Genomic DNA, 23736 nt, shown 5'->3' with positions numbered 1-23736 from the left:
CTCCGGCATTCAACATTCTTTTTTACTACATGGAAATTGAGACACGCCATATCATTCATTCCGCAGTCGTAGGGGCAGTGTTCTCGCTTGGTTCCTTGATCTTAACTTGTAGGCTATTCATCAAAGTAGACTATTTTTCATTGATAACCAAATATAATTTCAGCGACTGTTCAAACAGTAAACAAAAAAAGAATCCACTCAAAAAGGTATTTTGTTTAGAAGTAATAACTAGTGATTACAGGCTATTGTGAAATAGTAGAACCTGCTGTAGCTAACTAGCTAGCCATGTGCTTTTTCTCCCAGAACAAAACATGATGACGTTCTATTTTTAAATGATAAGGGAATGAATACACAAGTAGCATGTCAAACTGGGACAATGTTTAGGTTACACCATGTACGAATATTTGCCAGGGCATATTATTATATTATATTTCACATAGGGATGTGGGAAGCTAAAGAAGTTAGCTAGCCTGCTATGTTTTTAGCCAGCTAGACATGCTGCCAGCTAACTTACTCTAGCAAGGGATACATTCCTTGCTTTCACAACATTTAAAGACAAAAGGCTAAAACTTTGCTATAGCCCCCTTGAATGGAAGTGAGACCGGCAAGGATTTTATTTTACCAAAAGCTGTCCTCTACTCCAAAAATCCCATTCCACTAAGGCTGTTGCTGTGACTGTATTACTGCCCTTATGAAAAAAGATTGCAGAGTGCAGTATAACTGCAGTACAATAACTGCAGTATGTTGCAAATACTGCGTCCAAAATAACAAGTTTTTTTTTTTACTACAGTAATTTTGCAGTGTAATTGCAGTTACAGTGCAGTAACTCTTTGCAAACTGGAAACCATTTATCCGGAGGCTGCATTCATTGTAGCTGGGGATTTTAACAAGGCTAATCTGAAAACAAGACTCCCTAAATTTTATCAGCATATCGATTGCGCAACCAGAGGTGGAAAAACCTTGGATCATTGTTACTCTAACTTCCGCGACGCATATAAGGCCCTGCCCCGCCCCCCTTTCGGAAAAGCTGACCACGACTCCATTTTGCTGATCCCTGCCTACAGACAGAAACTAAAAATAGAGGCTCCCACGCTGAGGTCTGTCCAACGCTGGTCCGACTAAGCTGACTCCACACTCCAAGACTGCTTCCAGCACGTGGACTGGAATATGTTTCGTATTGCGTCAGATAACAACATTGACGAATACGCAGATTCGGTGTGCGAGTTCATTAGAACGTGCGTTGAAGATGTCGTTCCCATAGCAACGATTAAAACATTCCCTAACCAGAAACCGTGGATTGATGGCAGCATTCGCATGAAACTGAAAGCACGAACCACTGCTTTTAATCAGGGCAAGGTGTCTGGTAACATGACCGAATACAAACAGTGCAGCTATTCCCTCCGCAAGGCTATCAAACAAGCTAAGCGTCAGTACAGAGACAAAGTAGAATCTCAATTCAACGGCTCAGACACAAGAGGCATGTGGCAGGGTCTACAGTCAATCACGGACTACAGGAAGAAATCCAGCCCAGTCACGGACCAGGATGTCTTGCTCCCAGGCAGACTAAATAACTTTTTGCCCGCTTTGAGGACAATACAGTGCCACTGACACGGCCTGCAACGAAAACATGCGGTCTCTCCTTCACTGCAGCCGAGGTGAGTAAGACATTTAAACGTGTTAACCCTCGCAAGGCTGCAGGCCCAGACGGCATCCCCAGCCGCGCCCTCAGAGCATGCGCAGACCAGCTGGCCGGTGTGTTTACGGACATATTCAATCAATCCCTATACCAGTCTGCTGTTCCCACATGCTTCAAGAGGGCCACCATTGTTCCTGTTCCCAAGAAAGCTAAGGTAACTGAGCTAAACGACTACCGCCCCGTAGCACTCACTTCCGTCATCATGAAGTGCTTTGAGAGACTAGTCAAGGACCATATCACCTCCACCCTACCTGACACCCTAGACCCACTCCAATTTGCTTACCGCCCAAATAGGTCCACAGACGATGCAATCTCAACCACACTGCACACTGCACTAACCCATATGGACAAGAGGAATACCTATGTGAGAATGCTGTTCATCGACTACAGCTCGGCATTCAACACCATAGTACCCTCCAAGCTCAATCATCAAGTTTGCGGACGACACAACAGTGATAGGCTTGATTACCAACAACGACGAGACGGCCTACAGGGAGGAGGTGAGGGCCCTCGGAGTGTGGTGTCAGGAAAATAACCTCACACTAAACGTCAACAAAACTAAGGAGATGATTGTGGACTTCAGGAAACAGCAGAGGGAACACCCCCCTATCCACATCGATGGAACAGTAGTGGAGAGGGTAGCAAGTTTTAAGTTCCTCGGCATACACATCACAGACAAACTGAATTGGTCCACTCACACAGACAGCATCGTGAAGAAGGCGCAGCAGCGCCTCTTCAACCTCAGGAGGCTGAAGAAATTCGGCTTGTCACCAAAAGCACTCACAAACTTCTACAGATGCACAATCGAGAGCATCCTGGCGGGCTGTATCACCGCCTGGTACGGCAACTGCTCCGCCCTCAACCGTAAGGCTCTCCAGAGGGTAGTGAGGTCTGCACAACGCATCACCGGGGGCAAACTACCTGCCCTCCAGGACACCTACACCACCCGATGTTACAGGAAGGCCATAAAGATCATCAAGGACATCAACCACCCGAGCCACTGCCTGTTCACCCCGCTATCATCCAGAAGGCGAGGTCAGTACAGGTGCATCAAAGCTGGGACCGAGAGACTGAAAAACAGCTTCTATCTCAAGGCCATCAGACTGTTAAACAGCCACCACTAACATTGAGTGGCCGCTGCCAACACACTGACACTGACTCAACTCCAGCCACTTTAATAATGGGAATTGATGGGAATGATGTAAATATATCACTAGCCACTTTAAACAATGCTACCTTATATAATGTTACTTACCCTACATTATTCATCTCATATGCATATGTATATACTGTACTCTATATCATCGACTGCATCCTTATGTAATACATGTATCACTAGCCACTAACTATGCCACTTTGTTTACATACTCATCTTATATGTATATACTGTACTTGATACCATCTACTGTATCTTGCCTATGCTGCTCTGTACCATCACTCATTCATATATCCTTATGTACATATTCTTTATCCCCTTACACTGTGTATAAGACAGTAGTTTAGGAATTGTTAGTTAGATTACTTGTTGGTTATTACTGCATTGTCGGAACTAGAAGCACAAGCATTTCGCTACACTCGCATTAACATCTGCTAACCATGTGTATGTGACAAATACATTTGATTTGATTTATTTGACACTGCAGTTATTCTGCCTCCAAAATACCAGTCGACTGGAGTTAATGTACTTTAAAAACTGCAATCTTTTTTGTAAGGGTGCCACACTGGCAGTCATGAGTCATGACCGCAGTAAAATTCCACGTGATCGTTGAGTCACGGTAATCTCCTTTTATTGACTCTGGACATGCTTGGTAGTGCCCAACTTGCTAATGACTATCAGGTCGCTAATGGCCTGATATTCAGAGCTCTATTGTCCCTTTAACCCAACTCACTGTGATTGATCAATTTGAAGAAAGAAGTTAGACAACAGGTTGAAACTTAGTGGAAAACATGGTCGTCATGGATGCCCAAGCACGAAAAATAAAACCGGAATTAAAATAACGGGGGGCTTTCCAGCATGTCAATCACGAGCTACCAGTAGTTCGCAGCCCACCTATGAGTAGCTCGTCAAAAACAAATCTCACAAGTCTCAGACACCGCAAGCTCCCAGCTAATCAACGCAACATTATCCCACCCCTGGTTAGCCACTATTGGTAAAAAAAAAAATTAAGACAATATCTGCCAATTATTTTCATGCAAAATTGATTGTGTCGGGTCTGTGTGGTGCGCCCGTTTGTCTATCACTCCGTGTATAGCCAGTTGATGTTATAACCATCTTGTGGGTTGACAGAAATACTTTCCCCAAAACCTTCTCAAATAAATATTAACCGCAAAGTAGGCTTACCTGGCAGAAGTATATCATGAGTAAGCATAATTTGTATCTATTATTTGCTATTTGCAAACTTTACCACGAAATGAGAAGCAGCTGTAGAGAACCATCGCTAGACCAGCACAATAGATGACACATTCCTCACTCGCTACATGCCCAATTAAAGGGCCAGATGAGCAATTAAAGGGGAATAACACTCACCAAAAATGTGTCTTCAAATCAAAGTTTATTTGTCACGTGCGCCGAATACAACAGGTGTAGGTAGACCTTACAGTGAAATGCATACTTACAGGCACGAACCAACAGTATAATTTTTAAGTAAAAAAATAGGTATTAGGTGAACAATAGATAAGGAAATAAAAAAACTGTAAAAAGACAGTGAATAATAATAGTAGCGAGGCTATTTACAGTAGCAAGGCTATAACAGTAGCGAGGCTATATACAGGCACCGGTTATCAAGGCGAGACCCAGATGCAGACACAGGAGGCAGATGGTTGGAGTCTTACTTTGTTAAATAATCCAAAGGGGTAAGCAAGAGAATGGTCGAGGACAGGCAAAAAGGGACAGGCTCGTGGTCAAGGCAGGCAGAAATGGTCAGGCAGGTGGGTACAGAGTCCAGAAACAGGCAAGGGTCAAAACCGGGAGGACTAGAAAAAGGAGAATAGCAAAAGGAGTACGGGAAAAACACGCTGGTTGATTTGACTAAACATACAAGCCGAACTGGCACAGAGAGATCGGAAACACAGGGATAAATACACTGGGAAAAATAAGCGACACCTGGAGGGGGTGGAGACAATAACAGGAACAGGTGAAAAAGATCAGGGCGTGACACCAGTTAGTCCGGCTAATTGAGGTAGTATGTACATGTGGGTATAGTTAAAGTGACTGCATATATGGTAAACATAGAGTAGCAGCAGTGTAAAGAGGGGTTGGGACACACACACACACACACACACACACACACACACACACACACACACACACACACACACACACACACACACACACACACACACACACACACACACACACACACACACACACACACACACACACACACACACACACACACACACACACACACACACACACACACACACACACCAAATAGTCTGGGTAGCCATTTGATTACCTGTTCAGGAGTCTTATGACTTGGGGGTAAAAGCTGTTGAGGAGCCCTTTGGTCCTAGACTTGGCGCAACGGTACCACTTGCCATGTGGTAGTAGAGAGAACAGTCTGACTGGGGAGGGTGGGATCTTTGACAATTTTTAAGGCTTTCCTCTGAGGTCCTGGATGGCAGGTAGCTTAGCCCCAGTGATGTACTGGGCTGTACGCACTACCCTCTGTAGTGCCTTGTGGTCGGAGGCTGAGCAGTTGCAGTACCAGGCAGTGATGCAACCAGATGCTCTCAATGTTACAGCTGTAAAACCTTTTGAGGATCTGAGCACCCATGCCAAATCTTTATAGTTTCCTGAGGGGGAATAGGCTTTGTTGTGCCCTCTTTATGACTATCCTGGTGTGTTTGGACCATTCTAGTTTGTTGGTGATATGGACACCAAGGAACTTGAAGCTCTCAACCTTCTCCACTACAGCCCCGTTGATGAGAATGAGGGCATGCTCATTCCTCCTTTTCCTGTAGTCCACAATCATCTGCTTAGTCTTGGTTACGTTGAGGGATAGGTTGTTCTTCTGGCACAACCCGGCCAGGTCTCTGACCTCCTCCCTATAGGCTGTCTCGTCGTTGTCGGTGATCAGGCCTACCACTGTTGTGTCGTCTGCAAACTTAATGATGACCTCCTCCCTATAGGCTGGCCCTGAGGGGCCCACGTGTTGAGGATCAGCGTGGCAGATGTGTTGCCACCTACCCTCACCACCTGGGGGCGGCCCGTCAGGAAGTCCAGGATCCAGTTGCAGAGGGAGGTGTTTAGTAACAGGATCCTTAGCTTAGTGATGAGCTTTGAGGGCACTATGGTGTTGAACGCTGAGTTGTAGTCAATGAACAGCATTCTCACGTAGGTGTTCCTTTTGTCCAGGTGGGAAAGGGCAGTGTGGAGTGCAATAGAGATTGCATCATCTGTGGATCTGTTTGGGTGGTATGCAAATTGGAGTGGGTCTAGGTTTTCTGGGATAATGGTGTTGATGTGAGCCATTACCAGCCTTTCAAGGCACTTCATGGCTACGGACGTGAGTGCTACGGGTCTGTAGTCATTTAGGCAGGTTGTCTTTGTGTTCTTGGGCACAGCGACTATGGTGGTCTGCTTGAAACGTGTTGATATTACAGACTCATTCAGGGACAAGTTGAAAATGTCAGTGAAGACACCTGCCAGTTAGTCAGCACATGCCCTGAGCACAAGACTTGGTAATCTGCCTGGCCCCGCGGCCTTGTGAATGTTGACCTGTTTAAAGGTCTTACTCATGTCGGCTACGGAGAGCGTGATCACACAGTCGTCCGCAACAGCTGATTCTCTCATGCATGCATCGGTGTTGCTTGCCTCGAAGAGAGCATAAAAGTGATTTAGCTGGTCTGGTAGGCTCGTGTTACTGGGCAGCTCACGGCTGTGCTTCCCTTTGTAGTTTGTAATAGTTTGCAAGCCCTGCCACATAAGATGAGCATTGGAGCCGGTGCAGTACGATTCAATCTTAGCCCTGTATTGGAGCTTTGCCTGTTTGATGGTTCGTCAGAGGGCATAGCAGGATTTCTTATAAGCTTCTGGGTTAGAGTCCCGCACCTTGAAAGCGGCAGCTATACCTTTTAGCTCAGTGCGAATGTTGCCTGTAATCCATGGCTTCTGGTTGGGGTATGTACGCACATACACTTTGGGGATGACGTCCTCGATGCACTTATTGATAAAACCAGTGAAGAATCCCGGAAACATATTCCAGTCTGTGATAGCAAAACAGTCCTGTAGTTTAGCATCTGCTTCATTTGACCACATTTTTATAGACCGAGTCACTGGTGCTTCTTGCTTTAATGTTTGCTTGTAAGCAGGAATCAGGAGAATAGAATTGTGGTCAGATTTACCAAAAGGAGGGTGAGGAAGAGCTTTGTATGCGTCTCTGTGTGTGGAGTATAGGTGATCTAGATTTCTTTCCCCTATGTTGATAGAAATTAGGTAAAACTGTTTTAAGTTTCCCTGCATTAAAGTTCCCGGACATTAGGAGCGCCGCCTCTGGGTGAGTGGTTTCCTGTTTGCTTATTACCTTATACAGCTGACTGAGTACGGTCTTAGTGCCAGTGTCCATCTGCGATGGTAAACGAAAAGTATAGATAAACTCTCTTTGCAAATAGTGTGGTCTACAGTTTATCGTAAGAAACTCTACTTCAGGCGAGCAAAATCTAGACACTTCCTTAGATTTTGTGCACCAGCTGTTGTTTACAAATATGCACGGACCATATGCCCCTCCCTCGATCTTACCGGAGTGTGCTGTTCTATCTAGCCGGTGCAGCGTATATCCTTCGAGCTGAATGTCCATGTCATCATTCAGCCACGATTCCATGAGACATAAGATGCTACAGTTTTTGATGTCCGGTTGGTAGGATATTCGTGATCGTACCTCGTCTAATTCATTTTCCAATGATTGTACTTTGGCGAGTAATATTGACGGTAACGGAAGCTTTCCCACTCGCCTTCTCCGGATCCTTACGAGGCACCCCACTCTGTTTCCTCTGTACCTGCGTCTCTCTTTCCAATAACGGGGATGTCGGCCTTGTTGGGTGTTCGCAGTATATCCTGTGCTTCCTGCTTGTTGAAGAAAAAATCTAATCTTATTTTTTTGCCGTAAGATATGTTGGCAGAAATATTCCGTACAAAATAAGTTACAAATAAAGCAAAAACCCCCACATAATAGCACAATTGGTTAGACGTCCGTAAAACTGCTGCCATTTCTTCCGGCTCCATTTAAGATACCGATTTAAGATTTGACGTGGACTCAGAACATCCAATTTCATTGGTTCTCTATGAACAATTGTAATTTTAAGAGTGAAAAAAATTAACATAATTTGGGAAATTTACAGATTTTATAGGGCCCCTTTGCAGTTGTTTATTAACCATTATTTTACCAGGTATATTGACAGAAAGGACCCGGAAGGGGAGAGGCGAACTAGCTAGACTTTGAAAGCTATAGAAAAAATGAAGAAATTGTAGCTCGCGACATGTAACATTTTTTTATAGTAGCTCTCAAGCTAGAAAAGGTTGGTGACCCATGGTCTATGCCAGAGCTGGGCAATTCCAGTCTTTGAGTGCCTGATTGGTGTCACAGTTTTGCCCCAGTTCCAGCTAACACACCCGACTCCAATAATTACCTAATCATGATCTTCAGTTTAGAATTCAATTTGATTAATCAGCTGTGTTTGCTAGGGGTGGAGAAAAAGTGACACCAATCAGGCCCTCAAGGACTGGAGTTGCCCAGCTCTGGCATAGACCATGGGTCACCAACCTTTTCTAGCTTGATAAAAATTATAGTATCGCCTTTAAGTATGGACTGTATTATTATACCAGTCCACCTTAACTTCTTGCGGATTATTTCGACACCTTCCGGTGAAATTGCAGAGTGCCAAATTCAAATTAAATTACTAAAAATATTAAACTTTCATGAAATCACAAGTGCAATACATCAAAATAAAGCTTAACTTGTTGTTAACCTGTTGAGTGTAGGGGGCAGTATTTTGATGTTTGGATGAAAAACGTACCCAAATGAAACTGCCTATTTCTCAGGCCCAGAAGCTAGAATATGCATAGAAAACACTCTAAAGTTTCCAAAACTGTCAAAATATTGTCTATGAGTATAACAGAACTGATATTGCAGGCGAAAACCTGAGAAAAATCCAGCCTCTTATTTTGAAAACTCCCTGTTCCATTGCATGCCTTCCCTCCATTTAAAGGGATATCAACCATATTCCTTTCCCTATGGCTTCCACATGGTGTGAACAGTCTTTAGATATAGTTTCAGACTTTTATTCTGAAAAATGAGCGCAAACGATCACATCGCGTCAGTGGTTGGCTTGGTGTCACCAGAGTTTTGCATGCGCAACGGCTTGGAGCAGACATTTTCTCTCTCTCTCTCCTATTGAAAAAGCTACGGTCCGGTTGAAATATTATCGTAAAAACAACCTGAGGATTGATTATAAAAAACATTTGACATGTTTCTACGAACTTTACGGATACTATTTGGAATTTTCGTCTACCCGTCATGACCTGCACGAGCCTGTGGATTACTAAACAATACTACGCGCCAACCAAATGGAGGTTTTTGGATATAAAAATAATCTTTATCGAACAAACGGAAGATTTATTGCGTAACTGGGAGTGTAACTGAGAGCTAACATCCGAAGATCCTCAAAGGTAAGCGATTCATTTTATTGCTTTTCTGACTTTCGTGACCAATCTACTTTGCTGCTAGCTGTTGGGAATGTTTTGTCTGCTGAGAGAGATGTCCTCACATAAATGCTTTGTTTGCTTTCGCTGTAAAGCTTCTTTCTTTTTTTATCTGACACGCCAGGTGGATTAACAACAAGCTAAGCTGTGTTTTGCTACATTGCACTTGTGATTTCATGAACATTTCATTTGAATTTGGCGCTCTGCAATTCAGCGGATGTTGACGAAAATGATCCCGCTATAACGGGATGGGTGCGCCAAGAAGTTAATCCAGCTGCCGTGTCAGATTTCAAAAAGGCTTTACGGCGAAAGCAAACCATGTGATTATCTGAGGACAGTGCCCAGCACACAAATGCATAACAAATCATTTTCAACCAGGGAGTTGCGACACGAAAGTCAGAAATAGCGATATAATATATGCCTTATCTTTGAAGATCATCTTCTGTTGGCACTCCAAAAGGTCCCAGTTCCATTACAAATAGTCCTTTCATTCAATAAAGTCATTCTTTATATCCATAAAAACTCAGTTTAGCTGGCGCGCTTCAGTCAATAATCCACAATTTCCTTCCTTCAAAATGCATACAAAATGAATCCCAAACGTTACCAATAAACTTATCCAAACAAGTCAATCAATGTTTATAATCAAATCTTAGGTACCCTAATACGCAAATAAACGATAAACTTGAAGATGGAGAATCGTTATAGTCTTTTTTGTTGTGCAGCGAGAGGCTGCAGGCTCCTCAGTGGTTGATGGGTGGAGTGAAATAAACGTTGCCTACCAGGCATGATTGAAAAAGCTATTTGCGTGCATAAGGATGACATGTTTTATTCCCCATGGTCCTGCCCATTTCGTAATGGGCCATCCTAAATAGAAAATGTAAAGACCGTTTGGGTCTTTACATGTCAAAAAAGATACACGTAAAATAACACTATTTGACAATAACACTATTTAACGTGTTAAATAAGCTTTTGACACGTCAAATAACACAGTTCTTTTTATAGAATGTTGTGTGTTCTGAATTTGCACGTGCAAGCCAAGCACCACCACTACTATCAGTAGCACTGTCAAAGCAGTAGCAATGTCTGCAAACAAGCAAACACCGGCCTCGAATGATGTATTACAGTACCACGTTGGTAATAAAGCATTATATGTTTGAACGCAACCTCTGGGGTAGCTAACTAGCTTTAGCTTGGTACCTAGCTAGCACCAATACAACCAGCCTGAAAACAATGACCAGTAGAAACTGCAGTCATTTTCATTATTCTTAGCAATGATTAAGGAATCCTTGTGATTAAGTATTAGCTAGGTAGCCACTTGTTGTTCGCCTATTGAAATTGAACTTCAGTTCATGAAAATAAATAGCTAGCCAGCTACTTAACCCTGTTGCCCAAAGTTAATAAACTGCCTGCTAGCTTCATCTGGCGAGTGAGGCTCGACCGGACTGGGTTATGTGTTGTGAAGCTAGCCACAATGAGGATTAGGCAACTTTTTTTCCCCTTCAACTTTTTCACTCCTGACGCTTTATCTGGACATGGTTCGTCAGGACCTCCAACAGCCGAAGCTAAGTAGTAACATTAACATGATGCCTTCTAATTGCAGTCGCTGTACTCATAATATACAGGAGAACGATCGCCTTACGGCGAGGATAGCTGTGCTGCAAGCCCAGCTTCAGACACAATCATTAGGCAAGGGTAATTTCAGTGTAGGAAAGGATGAAACAGCGTCTGTGCCACCAGTAAGTACAGATAGTAACGTTAGTATTAAATCCCCTCGCACGGTCCCCGCAGCCGGACAACTTTCTCACGGTTTCTGGAGGGAAATGCTGTAGGAATACTCAACCGATGTCGCTCATTCAGCCTGACAAAAAAGGTTTTCCACATTAAGCAACGAGTCGGAGTCAGAGGCCGAGCCTTCTCTTGTCTCTACTCCTCCCGTTACGGGGTCTGAGATGCCGAAGCTTCCCATCATTAGCTCTGACAAATTGAAAACTCTAGTCATTGGCGACTCCATTACCCGCAGTATTAGACTTAAAACGAATCATCCAGCGATCATACACTGTTTACCAGGGGGCAGGCCTACCAACGTTAAGGCTAAAGAAGATGGTGCTGGCTAAAGCTAAAACTGGCGAGTGTAGAGTGTATAGAGATATTGTTATCCACATCGGCACCAACGATGTAAGGGTGAAACAGTCAAAGATCACCAAGCGCAACATAGCTTCAGGGTGTAAATCAGCTAGTAAGATGTGTCGGCTCTTCGAGAAATAGTCTCTGGCCCCCTCCCAGTTAGGGGGAGTGATGAGTTCTACAGCAGAGTCTCACAACTCAATCGCTGGTTGAAAACTGTTTTCTGCCCCTCCCAAAAGATAGAATTTGTAGATAATTGGCCCTCTTTCTGGGACTCACCCACAAACAGGACCAAGCCTGATCTGCTGAGGAGTGACGGACTCCCCCCTAGCTGGAGGGGTGATCTCATCTTATCTACCAACATAGACAGGGCTCTAACTCCTCTTGCTCCACAATGGCTCCACAATGAAATAGGGTGCAGGCCAGGCAGCAGGCTGTTAGCCAGCCTGCCAGCATAGTGGAGTCTGCCACTAGCAGAGTCAGTGTAGTCAGCTCAGCTATCCCCATTGAGACGTGTCTGTGCCTCGACCTAGGTTGGGCAAAACTAAACATGGCGGTGTTCGCCTTAGCAATCTCACTAGGATAAAGACCTCCTCCATTCCTGTCATTATTGAAAGAGATCGCGATACCTCACATCTCAAAATAGGACTACTTGATCCCTTACTTCAAAGGCAATTATAGCCTAATTTTTCAGTTTTTGATTTGTTAAAAAAGTTTGAAATATCCAATAAATGTCGTTCCACTTCATGATTGTGTCCCACTTGTTGTTGATTCTTCACAAAAAAATACAGTTTTATATCTTTATGTTTGAAGCCTGAAATGTGGCAAAAGGTCGCAAAGTTCAAGGGGGCCGAATACTTTCGCAAGGCACTGTATCTATTGACACAATGATGAAAATAATCATGGCCTCTAAACCTTCAAGCTGCATACTGGACCCTATTCCAACTAAACTACTGAAAGAGATGCTTCCTGTGCTTGGCTCTCCTATGTTTAACATAATAAACGGCTCTCTATCCACCGGATGTGTACCAAACTCACTAAAAGTGGCAGTAATAAAGCCTCTCTTGCAAAAGCCAAACCTTGACCCAGAAAATATAAAATACTATCGGCCTATATCGAATCTTCCATTCCTGTCAAAAATGTTAGAAAGGGCTGTTGCGCAGCCTGGAGACAAACAATGTATACAAAATGCTTCAGTCTGGTTTTAGACCCCATCATAGCACTGAGACTGCACTTGTGAAGGTGGTAAATTACCTTTTAATGGCATCAGACCGAGGCTCTGCATCTGTCCTTGTGCTCCTAGACCTTAGTGCTGCTTTTGATACCATCGATCACCACATTCTTTTGGAGAGATTGGAAACCCAAATTGGTCTACATGGACAAGTTTTGGTCTGGTTTAGATCTTATCTGTCGGAAAGATATCAGTTTGTCTCTGTGAATGGTTTGTCCTCTGACAAATCAACTGTAAATTTCAGTGTTCCTCAAGGTTCCGTTTTAGGACCACTATTGTTTTCACTATATATTTTACCCCTTGGGGATGTCATTCGAAAACATAATGTTAACTTTCACTGCTATGCGGATGACACACAGCTGTACATTTCAATGAAACATGGTGAAGCCCCAATATTGCACTCGCTAGAAGCCTGTGTTACAGACATAAGGAAATGGATGGCTGCAAACTTTCTACTTTTAAACTCAGACAAAACAGAGATGCTTGTTCTAGATCCCAAGAAGCAAAGATATCTTTTGTTGAATTTGACAATTAATCTTGATGGTTGTACAGTCGTCTCAAATAAAACTGAAGGACCTCTGCGTTACTCTGGACCCTGATCTCTCTTTTGACGAACATATCAAGACTGTTTCAAGGACATCTACGTAACATTGCAAAAATCAGAAACTTTCTGTCCAAAAATGATGCAGAAAAATGAATCCATGCTTTTGTTACTTCTAGGTTAGACTACTGCAATGCTCTACTTTCCGGCTACCCGGATAAAGCACTAAATACACTTCAGTTAGTGCTAAATACGGCTGCTAGAATCCCGACTTGAACCAAAAAATATGATCATATTACTCCAGTGCTAGCCTACCTACACTGGCTTCCTGTCAAGGCAAGGGCTGATTTCAAGGTTTTACTGCTAACCTACAAAGTATTACATGGGCTTGCTCCTAACTCGCTCTCTGATTTGGTCCTGCTGTACATACCTACACGTACGCTACGGTCACAAGACGCAGGCCTCCTAATTGTCCCTAGAATTTCTAAGTAAAAAGCTGGAGGCAGGGCTTTCTCCTATAGAGCTACATTTTTATGGAATGGTCTGCCTACCCATGTGAGAGACGCAAACTCTGTCTCAAGCTTTAAGTATTTACTGAAGACTCGTCTCTTCAGTGGGTCATATGATTGAGTGTAGTCTGGCCCAGGAGTGTGAAGGTGAACGGAAAGGCTCTGGAGCAACCCTTGCTGTCTCTGCCTGGCCAGTTCCCCTCTTTCCACTGGGATTCTCTGCCTCAAACCCTATTACAGGGGCTGAGTCACTGGCTTACCGGTGCTCTTTCATGCTGTCCCTAGGAGGGGTGCGTCACTTGAGTGGGTTGAGTCACTGATGTGATCTTCCTGTCTGGGTTGGCGCCCCCCCCCCCTTGGGTTGTGCTGTGGTGGAGATCTTTGTGGGCTATACTCGGCCTTGTCTCAGGATGGTAAGTTGGTGGTTGAAGATATCCCTCTAGTGGTGTGGGGGCTGTGCTTTGGCAAAGTGGGTGGGGTTATATCCTTCCTGTTTGGCGCTGTCCGGGGGTATCATCGGATGGGGCCATAGTGTCTCCTGACCCCTCCTGTCTCAGCCTCCATTATTTATGCTGCAGTAGTTTATAGTTTATGTGTCGGGGGGCTAGGGTCAGTTTGTTATATCTGGAGTACTTCACCTATCCTATCCGGTGTCCTGTGTGAATATAAGTATGCTCTCTCTAATTCTATCTTTCTCTCTTTCTTTCTCTCTCTCGGAGGACCTGAGCCCGAGGACCATGCCTCAGGACTGCCTGGCATGATGACTCCTTGCTGTCCCCAGTCCATCTGGCCGTGCTGCTGCTCCAGTTTCAACTGTTCTGCCTGTGATTATTATTATTTAACCATGCTGGTCATTTATGAACATTTGAACATCTTGGCCATGTTCTGTTATAATCTCCACCCGGCACAGCCAGAAGAGGATTGGCCACCCCACAGCCTGGTTCCTCTCTAGGTTTCTTCCTAGGTTTGGGCCTTTCTAGGGAGTTTTTCCTAGCCACCGTGCTTCTACACCTGCATTGCTTGCTGTTTAGGGTTTTAGGCTGGGTTTCTGTACAGCACTTTGAGATATCAGCTGATGTACGAAGGGCTATAGAAATACATTTGATTTGATAGTGGAATTTGAGGCTTGTCTTCAAAATAAAAGTACCTCTTTGAAAGTGATGCAGAAGGTTAAAATTGGTGGAATCATGCCATATTTAGACTAGATAATGTTAAGCAAGGTCGGAAAGTGAAGCAATGAAATTGGGTATCAGTCTACTCGGTCACACCCACAGAACACAACTGTGAAGAGTTTACTCAAATATTAGCGTTGTAGCTCTTATCGCAGGACTGTGACTCTGTGAAATCACCTCCCCAGTCAGCCTATTGTGTGTATTGACATTCATATTAAACTGTACAGCTTTAGCTAAGGATTGGGGATCAATGAAATATATCAGTCTACTCAATACCCAAGATATTTTTTCCCAACGTCCTCCTCAGAGTTATCAGACTCCAAAACATCCTCTGGAATAATGTTCAATACACATAGGTTGACAATAAATGTTGCTCAATTCACAGTAGTTTCAGAGTACCACAAAAAGAGCTACGATGCGAATGTTCTCTGGGTGTCACTGAGAAGACTGATACCCCATGTCATTGATCCACAATCCATAGGTAAGGCTGCACAGTGAAAGAAGTATGACCCCAATACAATTGTAAAGTATAATACATCCAGTGTGATTTCAACAGATTTTTGTCATATTAACTAACTGTCTTTTGTTGATTTCATAGAAACAACATTCCAACCTCGTTTAGCATGATCTATTTAATAATGGCATAATTCTACTATTTGTATTTATTTGCATCACTGTCCATTATCTACTTTTATTTTGAAGGCTAACCGCAAATTCCCCTATTGTGGCTAATTCTTATTGTGGCTAGCTTCACAAAGATGGGTCCGACCACCATTAATAATCAAATAAGAACTATCTTATAAATTAGGGACATTTTAGATGATGACACCTAGCTATAAAGTTTGTTAGCTAACTATACCTACTGAAACAGATTGTCGTTTTGCTATGTTTTTCGGGAAGAACATCGTTTGCATCCATGAGCTAGCTTTTTTTATGACCAGCACTGTAGGTGTGCGAGACAACTTTCCCAGCATCGTAGCATACGTATCGATAAATCGTTGTGACATATGAAATACAAGTGATAGTGTAATCAATGTGTAATAACTATGTTAAAAAAAATTATGAACTCGTTAAATTATTATGTGACAGTCATATTCAGGTCCTGATTGGTCAACAAGCTTATTTGACATGTAACTTTTTTGACATGCAAAGACCCTCGATCCTTACTAGTCTCCCAGTCCCTGCCGCTGAAAAACATGCCCACAGCATGATGCTGCCACCACCATGCTTCACCGTAGGGATGGTGCCAGGTTTCCTCCAGATGTGACACTTGGCATTCCAGGCTAAAGAGTTTAATCTTGGTTTCATCAGATGAGAGAATCTTGTTTCTCATGGTCTGAGAGTCACTTAAGTGCCTTTTGGCAACTCCAAGCGGGCTGTCATGTGCCTTTTACTGAGGAGGGGCTTCCGTCTGGCCACTCTACCATAAAGGCCTCCCTGACCAAGGCCCTTCTCCCCCAATTGCTCAGTTTGGCCAGGCAGCCAGCTTCCATTTAAGAATGATTGAGGCCACTGTGTTCTTGGGGACATTCAATGCTGCAGCAATTTATTGGTACCCTTTCCCAGATATGTGCATCTACACAATCCTGTCTCAGAGGTCTACGGGCAATTTCTATGGACGACCTCATTACTTGGTTTTTGCTCTGACATGCACTGTCAACTGTGGGACCTTACTTAGATCATGTCCAATCAACAGAATTTACCACAGATCAATGGAAACAGGATGCACCTGAACTCAATTTCGAGTCTCATAGCAAAGGGTCTGAATACTTATGTAAATAAGGTATTTATGTTTTTGACATTTTTTAAACATTTCTAAAAACCTGTTCTCGTTTTGTCATTATGGGGTATTGTGTGCAGATCGCTGAAGACATATTTCTTATTTAATACATTTTAGAATGTTTCGCTCAAAGTCAAGTTGTTGGCCACTGCTGAGAATTGAAATTCTACAAGTAGAAAAGGCATGTTCGTAGATAACAGGACGGCACGCAGCTCGTAACAGTCTTGATCTAGCAAGAGAAGGAATGGCCTCTCACTGTGATACATACCTATTGGCAGTCTATCGACAGTGAGATTCTTGTGTGTTTCATGCTTAAGTCTCCCTGCGCAGGATTCAGCCAGCAAGCAAAGAGGTATCAGCAGAAATTGTTGTGTGGTGTGTGAGAGAGAAACTCACAGCATTTCGTACCATTTACATTGAATAGATTAGAACATACAAGCATCAAATATAGGCCAGCTCAGGAATCTATATTAACATGTACAGGGAACTGTCAAAATAAAGGAAACACTTGAGTAAATGAGGGATACAAAGTAAGCAGATGCTTCCACACAGGTGTGGTTCCTGAGTTAATTAAGCAATTAACATCCCACCATGCTTAGGGTCAAGTATAAAAATGCTGGGCAGGCTCACTTGCCCATTACTTTGGCTACCATGAAGAAGAGATTTCAGTGACATTGAAAGAGAGTTGATTGTTGGGGCACGTTTGGCAGGAGCTTCAGTGATGAAGACTGCTCAACTTGCTGTGTTTCAAGAGGAACAGTGGTACTGATTGAACCCAATTGAACCCAATTTTCCACTACCAGCAACAAAACAACAAACTATGGAAGAACTGTGGAAGAATGATGTTGCATCCCACCAATAGAGCTCCAGACACTTGTCGAATCTATGCCAATGTGCTTTGAAGCTGTTCTGGCGGCTCGTGGTGGCCCTATTGAGACACGTTATGTTGGTGATTCCATTATTTTGTCAGTGACCTGTATATGTCCTGGGCATTGGAGAAGGTGTATGTGCAGTTGTTGAGTGGATACTGACCTCTTTTCCTGGTGCCCTGGTGGAGCGGAGTGTTTAGGTAGGTCACTGCACTCTTCTTCCTCTGCACAGCGTGGATAGGAACACGTATGTGGGAGAAGAAATACAGCTGTGATTTGACTGCAAGTTTATCATGTCACTCACTCAAAAAGAAAACCTATTTGCTATTCATATGCTACACAGGGCAAGATCCTACTTTCATTAATTCAGATATGCACATTGAAAACAGTGCATATTATGCTCACATTTTAAAAAGCATGTGCACTGGCATCCAATTGAATAAGAAACACATTGTGTATCGGCTGTTGTAATAATGTGTGGTTACACTATCAAAAATGTTTGATAAGTAGAAGAACAGCAGTGTAAGTCCATACCTCAGGCTCAAACACAGCTCCACTGTACACCGGATTGGCCGTTGTTCTTCGCTTACGCTCCTGCCTCCTCCTCTGAATTTCTATAACCACAGAGTAGTATATTAATACAGGCATTGCAGTATACACTCCTAGGGAATGCGGGTGAATGTAGGAACTGGAATTTACTTCAGGCGAAACTGGCTGTGCTTACCTTCCAAACGGTCATGGGTAACAAGTCCGAGGGACACCATGAAGGCAAGTTTCTGGGGGGAAACAATAAAAGAGTATTAGGACAACCCCCTCCATAAATTGTGCCTTCTGTGAGGAGAATTCCTAACATGAACATATACACTATATATAAAAAAGTATGTGGACATCCCTTCAAATTAGTGGATTCGGCTATTTCAGCCACACCCTTGCTGACAAGATAATACAAAAATTGAGCACACAGCCATGCAATCTTCATAGAATTGCCTTACTGAAGAGTACAGTGACTTTCAAAGTGTAACTGTCATAGGATGCCACCTCTCTAGTTCGTCAAATTTCTGCACTGCTAGAGCTGCCCCGGTCAACTGTAAGTGCTGTTATTGTGAAGTGGAAACGTCTAGGAGCAACAACGGCTTAGCAACGAAATGGTAGGCCACACAAAGTCACAGAACTGGACCGCCAAGTGCTGAAGCGTGTAAAAATATAGTCTGTCCTCGGTTGCAAAACCCACTACCGAGTTCCAAACTGCCAATGGAAGCAATGTCAGCACAATAACGTTGGGAGCTTCATGAAATGGGTTTCAATGGCTGAGCAGCCACACGCAAGCCTAAGATCACCATACACAATGCCAAGCGTCTGCTGGTGGTGTAAAGCTTGCCGCCATTGGACTCTAGAGCAGTAGAAACGCGTTCTCTGGAGTGACGAATCACGCTTCACCATCTGGCAGTCCGACGGACGAATCTGGCTTTGGTGGATGCCAGGAGAAAGCTACTAATCACCTAACATCGGTACCCAACCTCACTAATGCTCTCGTGGCGGGGCCACAGTGTCTCCTGACCCCTCCTGTCTCAGCCTCCAGTATTTATGCTGCAGTAGTTTATGTGTCGGGGGGCTAGGGTCAGTCTGTTATATCTGGAGTATTTCTCCTGTCTTATCCAGTGTCCTGTGTGAATTTAAGTATGCTCTCTCTAATTCTCTCCCTCTCTCTCTCTCTGAGGACCTGAGCTCTTGGACCATGCCTCAGGACTACCTAGCATGACTCCTTGTTGTCCCCAGTCCACCTGGCTGTGCTGCTGCTCCAGATTAAACTGTTCTGCCTGCGGCTATGGAACCCTGACCTGTACACTGTGATTACTATTATTTGACCATGCTGGTCATTTATGAACATTTGAACATCTTGGCCATGTTCTGTTATAATCTCCACCCGGCACAGCCAGAAGAGGACTGGCCACCCCTCACAGCCTGATTCCCCTCTAGGTTTCTTCCTAGGTTTTTGCCTTTCTAGGGAGTTTTTCCTAGCCACCGTGCTTCTACACCTGCATTGCTTGCTGTTTTGGGTTTTAGGCTGGGTTTCTGTACAGCACTTTGATATATCAGCTGATGTAAGAAGGGCTATATAAATAAATACATTTGAATTTGGCTGAATGGAAGCAAGTCCCTGCAGCAATGTTCCAACATGCCCATGATTTTGGAATGAGATGTTTGATGAGTACATATCTATAACAGTGGCAAGAAAAAGTATGTGAACCCTTTGGAATTACCTGGATTTCTGCATGAATTGGTCATCAAATTTGGTAAGTCACAACAATAGACAAACATAGTGTGGTTAAACTAATAACAGACACATTCTTGTATTTTTCTTGTCTATTTTGAATACATTATTTAAATATTCACAGTGTATGTTGGAAAATATATGTAGTTTGGAAAATGTAACCCCTCGGCTAATCTCACGCTCGTCGCAATGACTGGACCAGGGCGCAGCGTGCGTAGAGTTCCACATATTTTTAATAAATAGAAACTCAATAAACAAAACAATAAAGCACAAATGAAAGGTGAAGCTACTGGTGTGCACACAGGCAACTAACTGTAGACAAGATCCCACAAATCACAAATGAGGAAATGGCTACCTAAATATGATCCCCAAGCAGAGACAACAATAAACAGCTCTCTCTGATTGGGAACCATACCAGGCCAACATAAACCATTAATCACCTAGAGGACCCACCCTAGTCAATATCACGCCCCAACCAACATAGAGATTAAACAGCTCTCTATGGTTAGGGCGTGACAGTACCACCCCCCAAAGGTGCGGACTTCGACCGCAAAACCTGACTCAATAGGGGCGGGTCCGGGTGGGCATCTACAAAGGATGACACAGGGCGTCAGGGGTGGCTCCGGTGCGGGGTGAAGTACCCACTCCACTCGCAGATACATCATCCTCCATGGCGGCTCTGGTGCTGGGATCTTCGCCGGAAGCTCCGGACCGTGGGTCGTTGCTGGAGACACCGGACCGTGTGTCGGTGCCGGACTGTAGATCATCGCCGGAGGAACAGGACCGTAGATCGTTGCAGGAGACGCTGGACTGCAGACCGTCGCTGAAGGCTCTGGACTGCAGACCGTCGCTGGAGGCTCTGGACTGCTGAACGTCTCAGGAGGTTCCGAACCGTAGACCGTCGCAGGAGGTTCCGGACCGTAGACCGTCTCAGGAGGTTCCGCACTGTGGAACGTCTCAGGAGGTTCCGCACTGTGGAACGTCTCAGGAGGTTCCGCACTGTGGAACGTCTCAGGAGGTTCCGCACTGTGGAACGTCTCAGGAGGTTCCGCACTGTGGAACGTCATTGGAGGTTCCGGACTGTGGACTGTCGTTGGAGGTTCTGGACTGGGAACTGTCGCCGGAAACTCTGGACTGGGAACTGTCGCAGGAAACTCTGGACTGGGAACTGTCGCAGGAAACTCTGGACTGGGAACTGTCGCAGGAAACTCTGGACTGGGAACTGTCGCAGGAAACTCTGGACTGGGAACTGTCGCAGGAAGCTCTGGACTGGGAACTGTCGCAGGAAGCTCTGGACTGGGAACTGTCGCAGGAAGCTCTGGACTGGGAACTGTCGCAGGAAGCTCTGGACTGGGAACTGTCGCAGGAAGCTCTGGACTGGGAACTGTCGCAGGAAGCTCTGGACTGGGAACTGTCGCAGGAAGCTCTGGACTGGGAACTGTCGCAGGAAGCTCTGGACTGGGAACTGTCGCAGGAAGCTCTAGACTGGGAACTGTCGCAGGAAGCTCTGGACTGGGAACTGTCGCAGGAAGCTCTGGACTGTGGAGGCGCACTGGAGGCCTGATGCCGGTACAGGTGGCACCGGGCTGGTGACACGCACCTCAGGGCGAGTGCGGGGAGGAGGCACAGGACGTACTGGACTGTGGAGGCGCACTGGAGGCCTGATGCGTGAGACCGGTACAGGTGGCACTGGGCTGATGACACGCACCTCAGGGCGAGTGCGGGGAGCAGGAACAGGACGGACTTGACTGGGGAAACACACTTGAGGGAGAGTGCAAGGAGCAGGAACAGGACGCACCTGACTGGGAAAGCGCACTTGAGGGAGAGTGCGTAGAACCGGCGCAGGATGTACTGGACCCTGGAGGCGCACTGGAGACCAGGAGCGCTGAGCCGGCACAACCCGCCCTGGACAGATACCCACTTTAGCACGACAAGTAAGAGGAGCTGACACAGGACGTACTGGGCTGTGAAAGCGCACTGGAAACCTGGTGCGTATAGCCGGCATAAATTGTTCCGGAACTTTAACACACTTCTCAGGACAAGTGCGAGGAACTGTCATAGATGGCATCGGACAGCTATCACGCTCCTCAGGGTGAATGCCGTGCATACCACGCCAAACCAACAGCTCTCTCTCTTCACTCTCCAATTTGTCCAACAACTTCTCGAAGGTCACTAACTCTCCCCTCTGTTCACTCTCCTCCAATTTGTCCAATAACTCCTCGACAGTCTCTGACTCACCCCTCAACTTTGCCGACTGCTCCATGTGCCCCCTCCAAAAAAATATTGGGGTTTCTGTGGCCTACCTCCCCGACTTTGTCACTGTCCCTCTTTCGCTGCTTCCGCCTGCCTCCATGGCGGGCTCTTCTCTCCTGCTATTATGTCGTCCCAAGTCCAGGATGTTCTCTCCCTAATCCCCTCCAGAGACCAGGATGCCATTATCTCCCAGGCAAGCTGCATGGTCCGTTGTTGGTGGGATCTTCTGTTACACTCATCGTAATGATTGGACCAAGAGTAGAGTTCCACATATGTTAACTGAAACTTACCAAACAAAACAAACAAGTACAAACAAAACATGAAGCTACTTGTGTGCACACAGGCAACTAACTGTAGACAGGATCCCACAAACACAATGGGTAAAATGGCGACCTAAATATGATCCCCAATCAGAGACAACGATAAACAGCTGCCTCTGATTGGGAACCATATCAGGCTACCATAGACATACAATTCACCTAGATGACCCACCCTAGTCACTATCACGCCCCAACCAACATAGAGAATAAACAGATTTCTATGGTCAGAGCGTGACAGCTAATGACTTCTCAAAAAGCTAATTGGAGTCAGGAGTCAGCTAACCTGGATTCCAATCAATGAGACAGATTGGAGATGTTGGTTGGAGCTGCCTTGCCCTATAAAAAAATACTCAAAAAATCTGAGATTGCTATTCACAAGAAGCATTGCTTGATGTGAATCATGCCTCGAACAAAAGAGACCTCAGAAGGCATAAGATTAAGAATTGTTGACTTGCATAAAGCTGGAAAGGGCTACACAATTATCTCTAAAAGCCTTGATGTTCATCAGTCCACGGTAAGACAAAATGTCTATGAATGGAGAAAGTTCAGCACTGTTGCTCCTCTCCCTAGGCCCTCCTGCAAAGATGACTGCAAGAACACAGCGCAGAACACTCAATGAGGTTAAGAAGAATCCTAGAGTGTCAGCTAAAGACTTACAGAAATCTCTGGAACATGCTAACATCTCTGTTGACGAGTCAACGATATGTAAAACACTAAACAAGAATGGTGTTCATGGGAGGACACCACGGAAGAAGCCACTGCTGTCCAACAAAACATTGCTACATGTCTGAAGTTTGCAAAAGTACACCTGGATGTTCCACAGCACTACTGGCAAAATAGTCTGTGGACAGAGTAAACTACAGTTGAGATGTTTGGAAGGAACACACAACACTATGTGTGGAGAAAAAAGGGCACAGCATACCTACATCAAAACCTCATCCCAACTGTAAAATATGATGGAGGGTGCATCGAGGTTTTGGGGCTGCTTTGCTGCCTCAGGGCTTGGACAGCTTGCTATCATCGACGGAAAAATGAATTCCAAAGTTCATCAAAACATTTTGCAGGAGAATGTTAAGACTACCTGTCTGCCAATTGAAGCTCAACAGAAGTTGGGTGATGCAACAGGACAGCGATCCAAAACACAGATGTAAATTAACAACAGAATGGCTTCAACAGAAGAATATACACCTTCTGGAGTGGCCCAGTCAGAGTCCTGACCTCAACCCGATTGAGATGCTGTGGCATGACCTCAGGAGAGCAGTTCACA

General features: G+C 44.8%; 1 protein-coding gene across 6 annotated transcripts in view; it reads right to left on the bottom strand.

The window, feature by feature from the left end:
- The window catches only part of LOC118400923 (PHD finger protein 21A-like), a 116705-nt gene that overhangs the window by 13250 nt on the left and 79719 nt on the right, over nucleotides 1-23736 (bottom strand). For all 6 annotated transcript variants that reach the window (XM_052474640.1, XM_052474641.1, XM_035797945.2 and 3 more), the window contains 3 exons: nucleotides 18349-18400; nucleotides 18159-18238; nucleotides 17788-17848 (listed from right to left, as the gene is read on the bottom strand). In XM_052474640.1, the coding sequence (XP_052330600.1) occupies nucleotides 17788-17848; nucleotides 18159-18238; nucleotides 18349-18400 (193 nt within the window). The remainder of the gene's footprint in view (nucleotides 1-17787; nucleotides 17849-18158; nucleotides 18239-18348; nucleotides 18401-23736) is intronic.

Source organism: Oncorhynchus keta, chromosome 22 (genome assembly GCF_023373465.1).
Source record: "Oncorhynchus keta strain PuntledgeMale-10-30-2019 chromosome 22, Oket_V2, whole genome shotgun sequence".
Lineage (NCBI taxonomy): Eukaryota > Metazoa > Chordata > Actinopteri > Salmoniformes > Salmonidae > Oncorhynchus > Oncorhynchus keta.
Note: the sequence above shows the minus strand (reverse complement) of the source record. Positions and strands in the feature narration are given on the sequence as shown.